General features: G+C 39.2%; 1 protein-coding gene across 1 annotated transcript in view; it reads right to left on the minus strand.

The window, feature by feature from the left end:
* MSH2 (mutS homolog 2) overlaps nt 1-16634 on the minus strand; it is a 59609-nt gene that overhangs the window by 38601 nt on the left and 4374 nt on the right. The window contains exons 3-7 of the mRNA XM_010004999.1: nt 14436-14590; nt 13733-14011; nt 13260-13406; nt 11985-12134; nt 10901-11034 (exon numbers count right to left, since the gene is read on the minus strand). Of these exons, the coding sequence (XP_010003301.1) occupies nt 10901-11034; nt 11985-12134; nt 13260-13406; nt 13733-14011; nt 14436-14590 (865 nt within the window). The remainder of the gene's footprint in view (nt 1-10900; nt 11035-11984; nt 12135-13259; nt 13407-13732; nt 14012-14435; nt 14591-16634) is intronic.

The following is a 16634-nucleotide window of genomic DNA, read 5'->3' on the forward strand; positions in this document are numbered from 1 at the left end:
GTACAGCTTGAAAGCTGCCCAGCTCTTCACACAGGCCAGCCACAGAGCATGGCAGAACTAAAACTGGTAGTCTGGTAAAAAGCAACTGCAGACATACCAGGCTGACACTGAAGGTGATGCTCCCAGTTGTAGCCCCCTCCTTAAACATGTATCTTTGTTTGCTGTGGCTGTGTTAGCTTTCTACCAGCCACGCTCACCTAAACTACCTTCCCTCTGCAGCAGCTCCACCAGCTCTGGACAAAACCAGTTGTACCCTGATGTTGGCTTAAACTGCCTAGGAAAATCATGCCCTCAAGCCAGTCCTATGAAGATTTCTAAGCTGGCAGAAACCTGCACTGACACTCCAAAAAGTGTGAGGTAGTACTGCTACCTGCTGTTCTTCTCCACCCTGTCATACTTTCTCCTTCACATCAGAAGCGAACTAAATCAAGGGATCTCCAGGCAAGTATCCAATGCTCTCAGGATGTAATTAGCACCAAAAATTGGCCTTCATTCCACTATAAGATGGTAGGTCTTTGGACTGAACTATCTACTACTGTCTTTTAGTCTCAAATGTGTAACTTGAAACAGCCATGAATATGATGACCACTTCTTGCAGGTCTACTGAAGTAGTCCCTTGCAACACAGAACTCCAGGTTTGAAGGACAGGCTTAGACCCTAGAAGAGCCACAGAAATCAGATTGCATGTATTTCCAGAGCACTGGGTACACAAAGCGTGCTACTAAGAAACTGACAGGAGTGCTTCACATCAGGCTCCCAGATGTTCAACCTGAAAGATTAAACAACATATGAGAAAGCAACACCCAAACATAAGTCTCCTGCCTCTTTTCCTAATTCCTCCTGCCTAATTTTCCTAATCAGTCCCCAAACCATCCTACCATGAAAACAATACTATATATTTGCAACCCCAGAACAGTCCACTTACAGATAAGTATTTTTAATTCAATAAATGCATTCTTCCAAATAGTCAGTGTTTACTTCTCTGCATCAGTTACATTTATATAACATTAATCTGTATGAGGAAAGTACGTCTCTTTGAATTCTCTATATGAATTCCTGCACTTACCATTTTAGTATTATGTCAAAGCCTAGCAATAGTAAATGAAAGCCATGAGACTATATCAGGTGTACCAGGCACAAAATATTTTTTTTTCTGTAACAATGAAGCAAAGCTTTGGAAGCTGTATGTACTGACTCTGAGGCTGCAAACTAATGAGATCGGAATAAAAAACAAAACAAGATTATCAGAAAAAGCACCGTTAACTCCAATATGATGTGGGGTTTTTTCCCCAAAGATACCTACTGCAGTCTTATGTATTCTGAAATAGATTACCAATAATTAGTGTTTTTTTTTTTTGTACAAGTGTTAAAACAATTTCCAACCCCAGCAGATTAGACAAGATAAATAAGAAAAAAAATCTTCAGCAGAAAAATAAAATCTCAGGTCTTATCCTCACCAGCAAGGTACCACCACTTGATGCAATTTATATCTTGCTCCCAAAGCAGTCTGCTGCACCAGCAATATTTTTAGACCCTGAGGGAAGGGAGTAGCTGGCACCATTCTAAAACATATGCAAAAAAAGCAGCAGCACACAAGCATCGCTCTGTTTTTCTTCCTCAAGCCAAAAAGCATGTCAAACAGAAGAACCACAGGGCTCTGAGGCATGCACACAATTTCCCCACAATGAAAAGTAAGAGAAGGAGAAAGAAAGTATTTCTAAGGCAAGGCGGGCAGCACTCCTGATGGTACCATCATACGCTTATCCTTTCACATGACTGAGAGCCACTTGCTGCAGGCTGTGTTTCAGGAGCATTTCTTCAGACAGGAGCATTTCTACAGGCAGGGGATGACCACAGCTTGCCCAGGGTCCCACTGTTTCTCTTCAAATAGGCAGAAGGCCCCTGCAGCAAGGACCCAGAGAGGCCAACCAGCATGTCCCTCTTACCAGCTCCTGCTGATGGTTCACTTCGCAGCTGGGACAACTCCACAATCCCATGGACCAGCCCTGCTTTACAAGAGTTGGGTCCTGAATACATTCTAATGCTTAAAGCAAAAATATTGTCCTGTCTACATTCTAGAGAAGCTTTCGTGCACCTACATGATCACATCAATGACAGTCAAAACCAAAATCATCTGTCTTCTGTTTCCCTTTCCACATCCTGAATGTATTAGTATGTCACTTACAGTAATAGCCAGCTAAGCAAATTATAGAAATAGAAAACAAATCTTCACTTATGTCTCTCAAAAGAGTAAAGTTTATTTTTTAATTATTACTGAGAATTGCCATTCAGACTAGAGTTTTATGTAACAGCACTATATATATTTGATTCACCACTCCTTCTCATTCTCAGTTAAGAAATAACAAAAATACTACCCTTAACAAATTAAACAGCTCCACAGAAGAGAAGCTGGGATAAAAAGAGAAAGTTCTCACCTTACAGCAACCTGCCACTTCACAGAATGATAAACACTGTTTCAAACTTTTAAACATGCATGCTTACTGAAGAAAAATACACAAAAGATCCATCAGCAAAGCTGAATTTTCAACATGTTTTACACAGCAAATCTTCTCCCACTTCTAAAACCTGCACAAACTTGCTAGATTAAACAGCCTCTTACCTTCAATGAATCCTCAAGTGATAAGAGGTTATTTCATAAAACAAGATTGTCTAAGTTTCTCCTAAACACTTTGTCACATACATGTTTTCTGTCTTCTCAATATTACAAAAGACTTGATTTATTTTCATGCATACATTATTCTTCATCAAATTTCCATTGTCTGTCTTCTGTAGGAGCTAAAAATATTCAAGCAGCACGTTCATAGTGAACTTGTCAAAAAGGCAGCACGTTTACTGAACAACAGTAGTGGAAAGGTCCATTCCACAGATTCAAACACTTCCAATTCAAGGACAGGCAGATATCCAATTTACCCTCCTGTAGCAAGTTTGGTAATCTAACTCAGAATATAAAGTAATTACCCTAAACTCTAAAAACATCCAGATACCCAGAGAAAGCAAACACTGACAAGTCAGATCATTAAATCTGAAATAACAGGTTTTTAATATTTATTCATCTGCATTTAAGAAGATATTAATCTTCTCCCATTTATGAAGATACAAGGCCATGGACCAGCTGCAGAGGAGCAAAACGCTTAATTCTAGATTACAACTTTCTTTACTTTTCCATGGATTTCTTTTCATCAGGTGAACAAGCCAAATAAAATTACTCTGTAGGTATGGGACCAAAAAAAAGCGAGTAGCAGGAGCTAAGGGTCAGAAAAGGGAACAGGAATTGCCTGTTTTGCCAACTGCCTTATTTTACTGGATTAGATACTATGCAACATCACACCCTTGATTATTTTAGCATGCTAAATTCCCTCATCAAAATATGAACAGAACAATTACATGAACACTAGTACCAATGCCATTCACAAGGGAACTGGTGACAATCCATGCTCATGGACAGGGAAGCATGACTACACCTTTTGTTTGAAGTGGTTATAGTGTCAGCCAATTATGAAAGAACCCAAGCGTCACAAATCGTTGCATGATGTTTGAGAGTCAAAAACAAAGAAAAGACCTTCATGTTGAATACTGATCACTGATGACCAAGAAAATCCTACCTCCAAACAGCCAGTGTGAGCAAGCACCAATGACGTGGAGGCAAAAATACCCTAATTTAAATAAAGTCAAGAACAACCAGTTTCACAATACTTTTTCTGAACATTCCTGTTCCATCAACAGTTTTTAGGCTTCTGGAAAACCAATGCCCATCTTCTAAGAATTACAAATAAACCTCCATTTCTCATATGATAAAAAAGAACAACTGAGACAACAGAGCAAAAACTCATCAGGTACAGTACAATCATGGGCAAGTTTATAAATTTCATAAAGGGAAACTGCCCCACCCAAAGCCTTCCAGAGAAACCAAAATTGGAAAGCAGCTCAGACTTCTCAGCATAATGCAGAGGTTTTGTGCCAGTCTTCATTTTTAATTAAATACACCATTTTGGTATATAAAACATTACTTCATGGTCTTCAAAGACTGGAAACAGCTGAGGAAAGGTATTTAAATTTTTCTGTGTTTTATTCCTTGCAAGTTTCCATACATTATTCAAATTAAGAAGTTTATTACACTCCAGCTCTAATGCTCTTAAACTTGTGAAGACTAAGAGCATACTGAACAAGTTCTATTTCTTTGCCGTAAAAACCAATTATTTCTTCATTTGCATTCAGCCTGTATAGAGCAGAAACTCAGAACAAACAAAACATTACAGACTTTCACAACCCTTACACACGATAAATGAAGTTACATTACATGTCAAGACAAAAGTATCTTGCCAAGAGCTTCCTTAGCAGTTTTCTAAAATGTCATCTTTCCAGTATTTGTGGATATAAATTAAACTGAGTTGAAATAGTATGTTCACTGTTCTTGCATTGAGAATACACCATATTCTGGTACACAATGTTCAAAATAGAATCACAGAATCATTAAGATTGGAAAAAACCTCTAAGATCATCAAGTCCAACCACCAGCCCAACACCTTCATGCCAACTAAACCATGCCCTGAATTGTCAAGTCTACATGTTTTTTTAACACCCCCAGGCATGGTGACTCTATTACATCCCCAAGCAGCCAGTTCCAGTGTCTGACCATTCTTTCAGTATACAATTTTATTTTTTTTTAATATCCAATCTAAACCTCCCGTGGCCCAACTTGAGACAGTTTCCTCTTGTCGTATTGCAACTTACTTGGCAGAAGAGACCAACCCCCACCTCACTACAACCTCCTTCAGGTAGTTGTAGAGGGTGATGAGGTCTCCCCTCAGCCTCCTCTTCTCCAAACTAGAAAACTCCAGTTCCCTCAGCCGCTCCTCATATGACTTGTTCTCTAGACCCTTCACCAGCTTTGTTGCCCTTCTCTGGACACGCCCCAGCACCTCAATGTCCTTCTTGCAATGAGGAGCCCAGAACTTAACAGAGTACTCAAGGTGCAGCCTCACCAGTGCCAAGTACAGGGACAGGATGACTTCCCTACTCCTGCTGGCCACTCTTATTTCTGATATAAGCCAAGATGCTGTTGGCTTTCTTGGCCACCTGGCTCATATTCAGCCAGCTGTCAACCAGCACCCCCAAGCCCTTTTCCTCTAGGCAGCTCTCCAACCACTCTTCCCCAAGCCTGTAGAATTTCATGTTGTGGCCCAAGTTCAGGACCCGACACTTGGTCTTGCTGAACCTTATACAAATGACCTCGGCCCATTTGATTCAGCCTGTCCAGGTCCCTCTGTAGACAGTTTCCTACCATCGAGCAGATGAACACCAATCACCCAACTTGGTGTCATTTGCAAACTTAATGAGGGTGTACTCAATCCCCTTGTCCACATCATTGATAAAGATATTAAACAAGACTGGCACCAAAACTGAGTCCTGGGGAACACCACTTGTGACCGGCTGCCAACTGGATCTAAATCTGTTCACCACAATTCTCTGAGCTCAGTCATCCAGGCAGTTTTTGACCCAGCAAAGAGTGCACCTGTGCAAGCCATGAGCCATTAGCTTCTCTAGGATAATGCTGTGGGAGCCAATTAAAGGCTTTATTAAAGTCCGAGTAGACAACATCCACAGTCTTTCCCTCATCCACTAGGCAGGTCACCTGGTCACTGAAGGAGATCAGGTTGGTCAAGCAGGAATAGTGACCACGAAGGACACTGTGGCAAAGCAGAGAGTTTTTCACATGTACATAGTAAAAATTTTCATATGGCCACAGAGTATAACATTCACTCTTAACTAGAAACTTTACTTGTAGATGTGATTTTTTAAAAAATCCTGAACAATCAAACACTGATTCAGTAAAATGTAACTACTTGTTGCAGCAATTGCCATCCACCTCCTTTTGGCAGGCAGAGAACAAAAGAACAATATAGCAGCTAGAGTCACATTCCCTAAGCATACAGCGATTTTATTATTTCTTAAACAAACGTCTGAAAACCTGACAGTTCCAACAAAATTTTAGTTTAATTTTAATTTCTGTTAAGCCTCAAAATGCAGCTGCGAAATAAACTGATTAAAAGCTTAGTCCTATTTATTTTGCACCAGTGAGGACCTGTCAGGATGAAGTGGGCGAGCTGAAAGTACCATCTAGGAGATACTATGACTACCTGCTCCAGTGCTGCACTGCTGATGCCACCTATAATTTACAGATTTGCAACAGTGATTGCTGATCCTTGACCTAGAATACAAATTACTTGGATAACATGCAGAATATAAACAGCTTTTAGCCATTTCTCACATGAATGTGGTGTCACGGAAGGAGTCTTCTTTCAGGGTTAAGTTTTTCAGCTCTTATTTACATGCTCCTGTTCTCTCCTCAAACAAGAAAACTAAAAAGAAGTCTCTTGCAATACAAGAATCTAAACTTTGTAATGGGTTTCAAGCACCTGGGTTTTGATGGAAATTCCTTCCTTAAGGTGTGGCCGCCTGTCTGCCATGTGCTAGACTGGCAGAGCTTTTGTTTTTGTTTAATATTTCTAGACAGCACTGAATGTCAACTTCAGTTTTACAAACAAAGCAAAGGGAAAATAAGGTGATACAGTCGTTCTGAAAATACTTCGCATAGATGAGGTGAGAGGGTTAAAGAAGCATTGAGAGCTTCAAGTTCCAAACATTTCTCTGGGGCACTTAAAAAATATATTTTGGAATGACAAAGGTCACATTTTTCTAACATTTCTAGAGGCTTACTGGGATGCCAAGACTACTTTCATGTCACTGGAATGACAACTTCTTTCATGCAAAATACTTATTGCATCATAATCTGCATTACAGTAACAAATCACATTTCAGTCTTCCAAACCAGTTCAGATTTAACCTGTATTTCCAAAGCTCCTTTACAGGCATTAGGGGCACTCCCAGCATTTAAAGTGCATTTTAATTAAGCCATTTAGACAAACCTCCAAGTTGGTCACATTCCCCCCTCCCTTACTGAGGACACAGGCCACCGCCTACTAATTTACCTGCCTGAAATCAGTCTTGCTGTGGAGAAGCACTGACCTGTACTTGGAAAAGTACTGAAGGTCTTTCTAGACCTGTTACCCACAATAACAGAAGAAGCAAAGCCTATCTGCAACACTTTGCAGGGACAGCTTGCAGATTAGAAAAGAACAAAACATAGTGAAAATCTAGAGCTCTGCACATTTCAGCTGTATCTGTGCAGATACAGAACACCTTCATCTTCCCTGTCTGGCCTTCATGAAGAACATGCACTACAGCACTCCAGTTGCACAATAACATTTCCATGACCCGAGAGATCACAGGCCTGCAACTCACACAGACTACCTTTCACCTGGCCCTTTCTCATCCATGCTGTGTCCTAGTCGGCACATGAGATCAGCTGCCAGTCACACAGCTTCCAAGCTACCCCATATGCATTATCCCACCCTGTCTCTCCAATTATCTGTTAGAGAAAGCATATCTTAGAATAACTTAATACTAAATAAAGCACTGTAAAGGCCTGCCTACACTGGTAGCAACAAGTCACTTTTAAAAAAAAAATTTAAACAAGCTGCTACTTTAATTGTCATTCAAGACTGATTCATGACAATGTTCTACAAACCTGGAAATCCTTACCCTGTTAGCCATTTATTCAACTCAAGCTTCCTAAATCTATTGCAATCTGACTCTGCCAGTCAGGTCTGCTTTCTAGAATTTAACCCCCATGCACCACAGTATTTAGGAACACAAGAGACAAGCTCAAAACAAGCTTGAATCAGTACAAGTCAAGTTAGTGTACAGCCTGTAACTTCTCTGGAACTGAGATTCCTGCATCTTTTCTACTACAGGACACAAACATCTAAGCAGTTTGTATGCATAAACAAAAAAAATCCACTGAAGCTTTCTATTTGTGCTGTGCATAAGCATCAGTTTCCCTGAAAAATAGGAAAAAAAAAAAAATAAAAAAAATCAGCATGTGTTCCTTTCTCAGGGCCTAACAAGCACTATTGTACATTCTGCCACATTTCTCAGACTTCCTAGTGTCTGAGAAACAAGTATTACATACTGAAGTTTCTTGCTACATTACAGTCAATTGTGCTATGTAATTAACAGATGTATCTGCACTTTCTGTCTCTGCAACTACACTTTCATTTCAGAAATATGCTGACTATAATGCAAGGAGCAAGAACCTCCTGTACTTGCCTTCTGAACACACCACATAGAAGAATTAGGGCTGTATCTTTTATACCTATGACTAATAATTATTTTTTTATGAAGGCAAACCAGCCAGACATGGGCAGAACTCCACATCTTTCAAGACAGACAAGTACCAGGAACCCCTGTATTCTTAGCTCTCATTAGGAGCTGTCCCAGAAAATAAACCTTATTTTATCTAAGCATACGTACTATGTACATTAATTTGTGTTGTTACTATATCTATGCTTAATATAGACTAGTGACATAATAGTGTGCTCTATTTATCCACAAACATTAACAACGCATTGTAGGTTATAAACTAGTGAAAGATCATCCATTCGGCTCCCGAAGATGACTTGCACCACCTAGAGGTCTTAGCCAAGCGTTGCAAGAGTCTAAGTTTTTTTACATGAACAGTCAGACATCCAATTCAATGCTACTGGAGTGAAAGTTAAGTTAAATAACTGCCGAAAAAGCAAAACAACAGGCTTACTCCAAGACACTGTCATCTAATATCAGTCCAGCCTGGGTAGTTTAGCCTAGTTTGATATTAATTTTGCACTGGTTAGTGTTAAACAAGATGTTTTAACGCAATGTACTTCAAACTACAAAATGATCAGTAACTCACCTTGACAACAAAGAAAGCTCTGATCTTCTGCAAACAGTAAAGGAACTTAAGTCCAGATATTTCCTTCTCAAACTATCCATATGCTCTAAGTTACAGTTTGTAGTTCTTAAAACCGCCACAATTTACAGTCAAGCATACAGAAAACAACTTGGCAACCACAAATCTTTCCAAAGATACTTGAATCTGCAAGTACAGCTCATCAGTCCCCCTCACAGCTTCTCTTTATAACGCTTGTTCCTTTGGATGAAAAAAAGAACAACCCTACACACTCTGAACAACATTAAGATGGGGAAGGTGGCAGTTTACTAGTAAAATACTTTTTTTCTAATCCCAAAGGGAAAGAATTATATTCACCAAAGTAATACTTGAAAGCAAGAAGCACTAAGACCAGCTTAGCCATGCTGCAGAATAAACTGAAAAGCATTACTATAGTAATACTACAGTATTTCAGTGTCTGTAAGTAGAGATTAAAACAAAATACTTTCAACAAATTGCAATCGTGATGATTCTGTGCCAAGACAAGGAGTTCATCAATGGACCTCTTTCAATCTCGTAACACTTGGCTACACCGACCTTTACAAGCTTCACTAAGAGCTTAACTCCACTGAAATTACACTCCTCCTTTAAATATAGCTTTTCCTAAATGCAGTCAACATTAACCATACAGAATTGCAACACAAAATGCAGAGATGATCATAAGATCTACAAAACAGGTCAAGTTACACATTCTGTCTATAATTTAACCACAAGTGTAGAAAGAAAACACCGTCTCTCTTCCGAGGTTGAAGGACTTCTGATGTACAGTAATGAACAAACAAGTCTGATACAAAAGTTAAAACTTCCAATGTTGACTCTGACAAAAGAAAACTACAAACGGGAGTTGTAACTTTCAAAATCTTACAACCAACACAACCACAAAATTAAAGTTGGCTTAGGTATTAGGCTCCTAAACCATCAGAAGTAGATGATCCTTGGCACATAATCAAGAACTAATGATGAAAGCTCTTGTAACACACATAAGAATAACATACAGCATTCAATAAACCTGGGGACAAATATTTAGGTATCACATTAACATTTCTAAGCATGCTCTGATCGAGTTACTAGGCACCACTCTGCAAATTATCAGAACAAGCAGAAAACTTCGTTAAAGAGAAGCAGAATAAATCAGTCCTCAAAAATATAGAGAGAAAACTACTCTTTTCACTTCTTTGGACATCAAAATGTGACCAAGTCAAAATTTCTTCTTTTTGTAGTAGTAGTAGTGATCTATGCTAAAGCCCAGCAACATACACAGACATACCTGTTATGTCTTATCCGAAATACAAGCCTTAGAGAAGGTAACAAAGCTAAATTCAGTCTTTCGGCCTCTTTGTCACATACATGTTAACGTGTATTTTTGCAATGCCTTAACCTGCCATTAATTTTAAAAAACAGATATTTTAAAAGCAGAGGTTTGTCAGATTCTCTTAGGCTTCAGATCGACCAATACTGCTGTTTACTGGTAGGGCAGATGCACAGTGACAAGCAGTAGGAGGGAAGAGCAAGTAAGAAAAAGACCTCCCATATTAGGGCCAAAAAAAGATGTAGTAAGACTGCCATGTTTTCCGGAAATATGAAAATATTCTGCTTAATTATCTGGGAGATTTTGTTGTTAGCATTTTTGTGGGGTTTTTTTGGCATAGGTAAACTGAAAGTGACATAAAAAATATAACTATACAGCTTGAGAATTTCCAGTGTAATAGTTAAGAAGTTTTTGCTACACTGACTTAGCTGTAGCATGAATCATTTGACCATCTAAACACATCATACCTGCTCTTTAATATGTCATAAATATAAGAAGCAACATTATAATAAGAATCCGAATTCTTATATTATATAATAATATAGTAAGAATTCAACAGTAATCTTTCAGTTTGCAACTCAGGGAAAAACTTTCTGCTTTAACTACAATGTGTTGCAAGATACCACACAAAAACCTCCATGACCACTATTTCTTGGTTGTAGTATTTTGTGCTTAAAAACAAGGAATCTTCTGTAAATTTGTTACCAACTTCTGTAAGTCTATCAAACACACAGCACTGTTACCTTTCTTCAATTCTATTCTTGTCCGTAAGTGGTTGTTTGATCCACTGATTAACTAGTCTTTGTCCTTGAGGAGTTCTGCATTTATTAAGTAAACCAGCTAGAGACTGTGCAGTATTAGCATTTTCCACAGAACTCTGGAGAGAAAAATAAAAAAAAGTTAGAGAAGTTTACTAACACACTGCATAGCACTCAACTTTGCTACCTAGAAGGAATAGCTCAGTGCTTTTTCAGTATTCAACTTGGCACCCATCAAAAAAGGCAAATAAAACAGCAGGGCATTAAAGCAGTTACACTCTGGTCCCTGGAACATGGCAAACAAGGTTTGGCTATTCTAAAGCTACTCCTGACTTAACAGCAACATTAGAAACATACCTAGTGATGGGGAAGGTTATCTTTGATCAAGAAAAGTGGATATATACCCAGATAGCTGCCAGTTTGTAAAGCCAAAAAAAAAAATTTGGGTCCTGCCCATCAAAAAAAATCTAATCTTTAAAGTGAATGTACCTATTTTCAGTATTCTGGACAGTATTACATCTGAAAAACTTATGAATCCAAGAAAGTGTCACCAAGTACATACAAATGTACAATGTATGCAAATAACCTATTTCAGCACACCCAAGTTGGAAGGCTACAATTTCATGTTATCTGCTGCATCTGCTGCATCAGAAGAACTTCATCTACATACTTCACAGAGCAACTCGAATTACAAAATATTTTGCCCTTGCTTTAGTGCCTGCCCAAAAACCCTCACACACAGACAGGCAACAACACAGCTTCTGGCTACAAGGCAAACCCCTTGCTCCAAAAAAGCTCACAACAGCTCCTAAGGACAGACAGGGTAGTGTATTTCCTACCACAAAACACTTAACACGTGCAAGGACTTGTAAGGGATCTACATCCCTTGTAGCTAAGACAGTGTTGAACTTCCTAGAACAACTCCATAAAGCTTGAGAAGAGATACAACTTTTGCTTCATTCCCTACCAATAATCAGGATCTGTGGAGTTGCAACAGGGCAATCAGGCTACTTACCAAACAGCTAAGTATATTGCAAAACAGTTACTAATTTGAGCGTGCATTTCTTACCTGAAAAAGATTGAGGGCTTGAACAGCTGCATTATCTAGAACCATATACTGACTAAGATCAAAAGTAGTCAGTTCAAATTGTCCAAAATTAGACTCATCTGAAAGCAACTCTAAAAACTTGATAATGGCTGACAAAGATGAAACGGCAACCTGAAATTTAAAAAAACAAACAAACAACAAAACACATCACTTTCTAGTTAGAAAAGCTGCTGAATCAAGGAGTATTTGATAAATGCCCCTGGAAAATTACTATCAGGGATGACTTTGATCCATGTCAATCCCAGCTGAGCTATGAGAAACTCATCCTGTTTGACAAGACTTGATTTTCGTAGGGACTTTCCATGGCAGTGCAGCATCTTCCTACTTAGATGCAAGAACAACAAACTGGACATCTGCATAATCTGATAAACAAAATGTAAAGCAAACACTCTGCCAGCTTTCCAAATCTGTTATCAGGATGCTTCTGGCTTAGGAAGCCAAACAAGTTATTGCAGTTAAATGAGATATCGTGGATTGTCTCAGGGCATGGTTTCAGGGTTAGTTTTCCACCAGAACAAGGATCTCTTCTGACTCACTGCAAAGTCTTACAAACACCAGTGCCAGCACAAAAGAGAGGAAGCAGCATGACTGACTTGTTCTGCTGCAACACACTTCAAACAATTTTAACCTATTATGAAATCACATATTAAGGGAGAACAACTCTGCATCTTACACCTGCAGTGAGCTTCAGTAGTGATGGGCATTTTAAAACAAATTAAAACTTGTTTATCTCAAGCAAATTACCTCATTTGCACCTAAGAACAAACATGCTCAGTTCACATGCAGGCATTAAATCATATGCTTGAATTATATAACACACAAATATATTATCATAAACTACTTTGTTTTCAAATAGCAATTTTCCTGTCATACAAAAGAATCAAAGCACTGTATTTCAGTCCTTAGGCTAGATAGATTATGAACAGGAAGTACCCCTTGTGCAGTCTATTTGCTTACCAGCGTTCACTACTTTAAAAAGATAAGTGAAGGGTTTTCTCCTTTTTTTTCCAGGACCCTGGAATCCAGTTTTAACACAGACTCAAGCTTTACAGAACTGCTAAACACTTCAAAAAGAATGTAGCTTAATATACCATGGGTTGTACAAGATATTTTCCCAGAAGTGTGAGAATCCAGCATAAAACAGGATCAGTGAGGGTAGAGGACATCAGCTCACAACAGGTGCAAACAACACTCTGCTGCTGGAAACACACTGCCTCAACAGTGTTCTGTGCTCACCTGCTTCTCCATCTCTGGTAATGCTGCGCTATTCATTTGTTCTTCTTTTTTTGATTTTAACAAGCGATTGAGATCCTGCACAATATCTTTTGTTGTGAAATCTGCCTTCTTCCTTTCTGTAATCAGGATTCCACCCCTCTGAATGACCTGTTGTCCACAAACACACTCAGTTACCAACTTCTTTCAATATTAAGGGGAAACTGTTCCTCACACAGAAGCAAACCCTGAAGATATTTATTTATTGCTAGGTTGCAGAGAGAATGACCGGTAAGACTTTACCCTTAGAACAACTTGTGCTGATTAAAATGCCAGTCAACAGACAAATAATCTGTTTTGTATGTATTAATCAAAATTCCTTTGAGTTAAAATACTGCTCCTCATTTTTCCACAAATCACAGAACGTAGCTAATAAGCTAGAATACAGCTTTTTAGATGAAGTTTTGTCTAACTGTAAGCCACAATGGTTTTCTTACTTGTCGTAGTTTTCCCATCTCTCCTGCAGTCTCTCCTCCTGGTAGCACACACTCCTTCGGTCCTAGTTGAACCAGTAGAGCTTCAAAGTTTGAGAACTGATCATTATCTGGGAACTCACAGACACTCAATTTTCTCAGAGTAGTGTCAACATACCCCACTCCTACTACTCTTTGTCCATCAGCAGTAGATAGCTTAACCCCCACAACTCCAATGGCCGTTGACATATCATTGTTGGCAAAGAGGACTTCCTCAAACTGGGCAAGATTTCCTGGAGAACCCTATTTAGAAAAGGAATATAAGTGCATTTATAGAAAAAGAAAAATAAGTGTACATACACACATACTTTTTTTTTTCTTTAAAAAGGACAACTGATAAAACTAAGTACTGAACAGTCAATTAATACAAAACATACAGCTGCTCTATTTTTTTAACCATTAAAATTTTATGTGTCACCTACACAAAATTAACTACTTCAGGTTTCCTTTATTTTCAAACTTGTGGCAAATAGAGAGAACAAAGTATTTCAGCCTGAGAGCAGGAAAAAATATAGGGATATGTAACAAACTGCACAATTTACCATCAAACCACAAATGTCAGTCCCTCAAAATCCCAAAACTTCAAGCTGAGGGGCTCAGGAAAGAACAATATTTTTAGTTTATTTTATTTACTCTCAGAATTATAAACAGACGTTGAAAACTGTACCTTGTATGCTAAATACCAGTCATTTTCTTTGGTAGATTTACTCCCTGCTTTGTTCTTATAAACTTCAACTCTGTAATGACGAACCAGAAGCAGATCTCTCACAAAAGATTCAAAGTTCATTTTACTAAGCACAACACTCTCAAGCTTCTGAGTTCCTACAAAAAAAAAAAAGAAACAAGAATATTATGAGATAACTGTTTGTAAAGTTTATTTTCAGCAATCAAAATCCCCAGGAACAGCCTTCAGGAAAGCCACTATTCTAATATAAAAGAAGCAAACATGTAAAATCCATGAAACAACACCCAATCCATTAAGACCGAAGAAAGGACACTCCATATCCACATAAAAACAATGTTAGTTTCCACATTTCATGAAATCTATATGCATGAACATATCTGCTCCTCTTATCCCTCCCCTCTCCTTGTAATATTCTTTATTTGGTTTACTAATTAATTGTTCACACATTTTAATATAATGAGTGGTAGAAGTCTGCTACAGATTTTCATTCTGAGTAACTTATTTTCTTTCCTGGATAAGCCACTTCTGTTGACAGAACAGACTCAGAAGATGGCACAACACACATGTCAAGCCATTTCCTTGCATCACAATATGTACTATAGAAATAACATTCTCAAAAAAGTTCAAAATTTTACAATAAAATCTAACTTATAAACTGCCTAATTGACAAGCTTCTTGTTTCTGTTCCTAGAAGGGTGCAGGCAGATGATACAGTCAAGCAAATTAAATTTCATACAGCTGCCACATACCACATCCACCTCCCCAGCTCTCATGCCAACCCCACCACCAGTTTATTCACAGAATAAGGTAATTCCACTACTAAACAAATTGGAGTAGGTCTCAGGTAGGTAAATCAAGTTTTATATCAGACCAGCAAGTGGAATTAACTCAGACTGGTGTCAGGCACATGAGAGTTAAGACGACATAAAGAAAGCACAAGCAACAGATAGGAATTATGACATCTATCTCTCTTTTTAGCAGCCTGCCTTCATCACATTCAAGGCTCTTCCTGTAGTTTGCAGTGGTTGAAACCACAGCTGACAGTCACAGGCTTACATCTGTGAAATGATCACCTTTAAATTAAATACAAAAATAACACTGATGCATGGGTTTCCAGTTGAGAAGATATATCAACGTCTACACTTGAAACTATCAAGCTTTACAACTTCCCCATAAGATTTGGTTTTTCTTTCATGGCTTTGGGGGTGTGTGTTTGGGGTAGTTTTGGGGGGTTTTTTTGAGGGGTTTTGTTTGGGTTTGGGATGATTGAGTTTTTTTTACAATTAGCTCATCACCTGCAACAAAAAGTGAAAAGCGTGAGAGAATGCCACTTTAATGCCAGTGCAAACCAAAAAGTCTGTAACAAACAGGTTCCAATCAAGGTTTTTTTGTGAAGAATGAGCCAATAACTTTGCAACACCATGTTCCTCGAGATTAAGGATAATACTAAGGCACTCTTCTGACAAGATGATTTATCTTGATGCTCTTATACTCGACATCTGCAAGCTGTACCATCTCATACAGAGTTAAACGAAGAGTAACAGAGGGTGGATGGAAGATAAAATCTTACGCAATACGTAATTAAATGTTATTTACTGCTGCAAGCCATCAGTTGTCAAGCACTAAATTACTACTGACAGAACTGTATGAGCCCAGTCCTCAAGTTATCACAGAAAACTTAACACAATATTTATTTTTTTTTTCACAAAGGGAAACCTAACAGCGCTCTGGAAAAATGTTACCAACTACTGTCAGCCTCTGCAACGTTGGCTCTCGGCATCGGACAGCCCTGCAGCGTGAGCTCATGGGAAGAAAAGCCGTTCCCCAGCTCCCTGCCTTCAGCTGGAGGTGCCTTCCCACACCTCCATGTCACAGCCGCCCTACCCAGAACGGCTACGACCTGTAACCTGCAGAGCTGCCAGAGGCTGGAGAATAAAGACGCGCGTCTGGCTTTGCCTGCTTCGAAGCAGCAACGAACCAACGGCTGAGGCTAAAACCCTCTTCGTACCCGCGTTAACGAGCGCAGGGAACGCGCAGCCCGGCCCGCACCCCCAACACAGGCCCCGCGTCTATCAGAGGAAGAACCGCAGCTCCTCCCGCCCCGGCCAGGCCCCCATCCCCGCACGACCGACGCCGTGAGGAACCCGCCACCCCCTCCCTCCGCACACCCAAGGGGCCCGT

This window comes from Chaetura pelagica, unplaced genomic scaffold, assembly GCF_000747805.2.
Source record: "Chaetura pelagica isolate M959 unplaced genomic scaffold, ChaPel_1.0 scaffold8, whole genome shotgun sequence".
In the NCBI taxonomy this organism is placed as follows: domain Eukaryota; kingdom Metazoa; phylum Chordata; class Aves; order Apodiformes; family Apodidae; genus Chaetura; species Chaetura pelagica.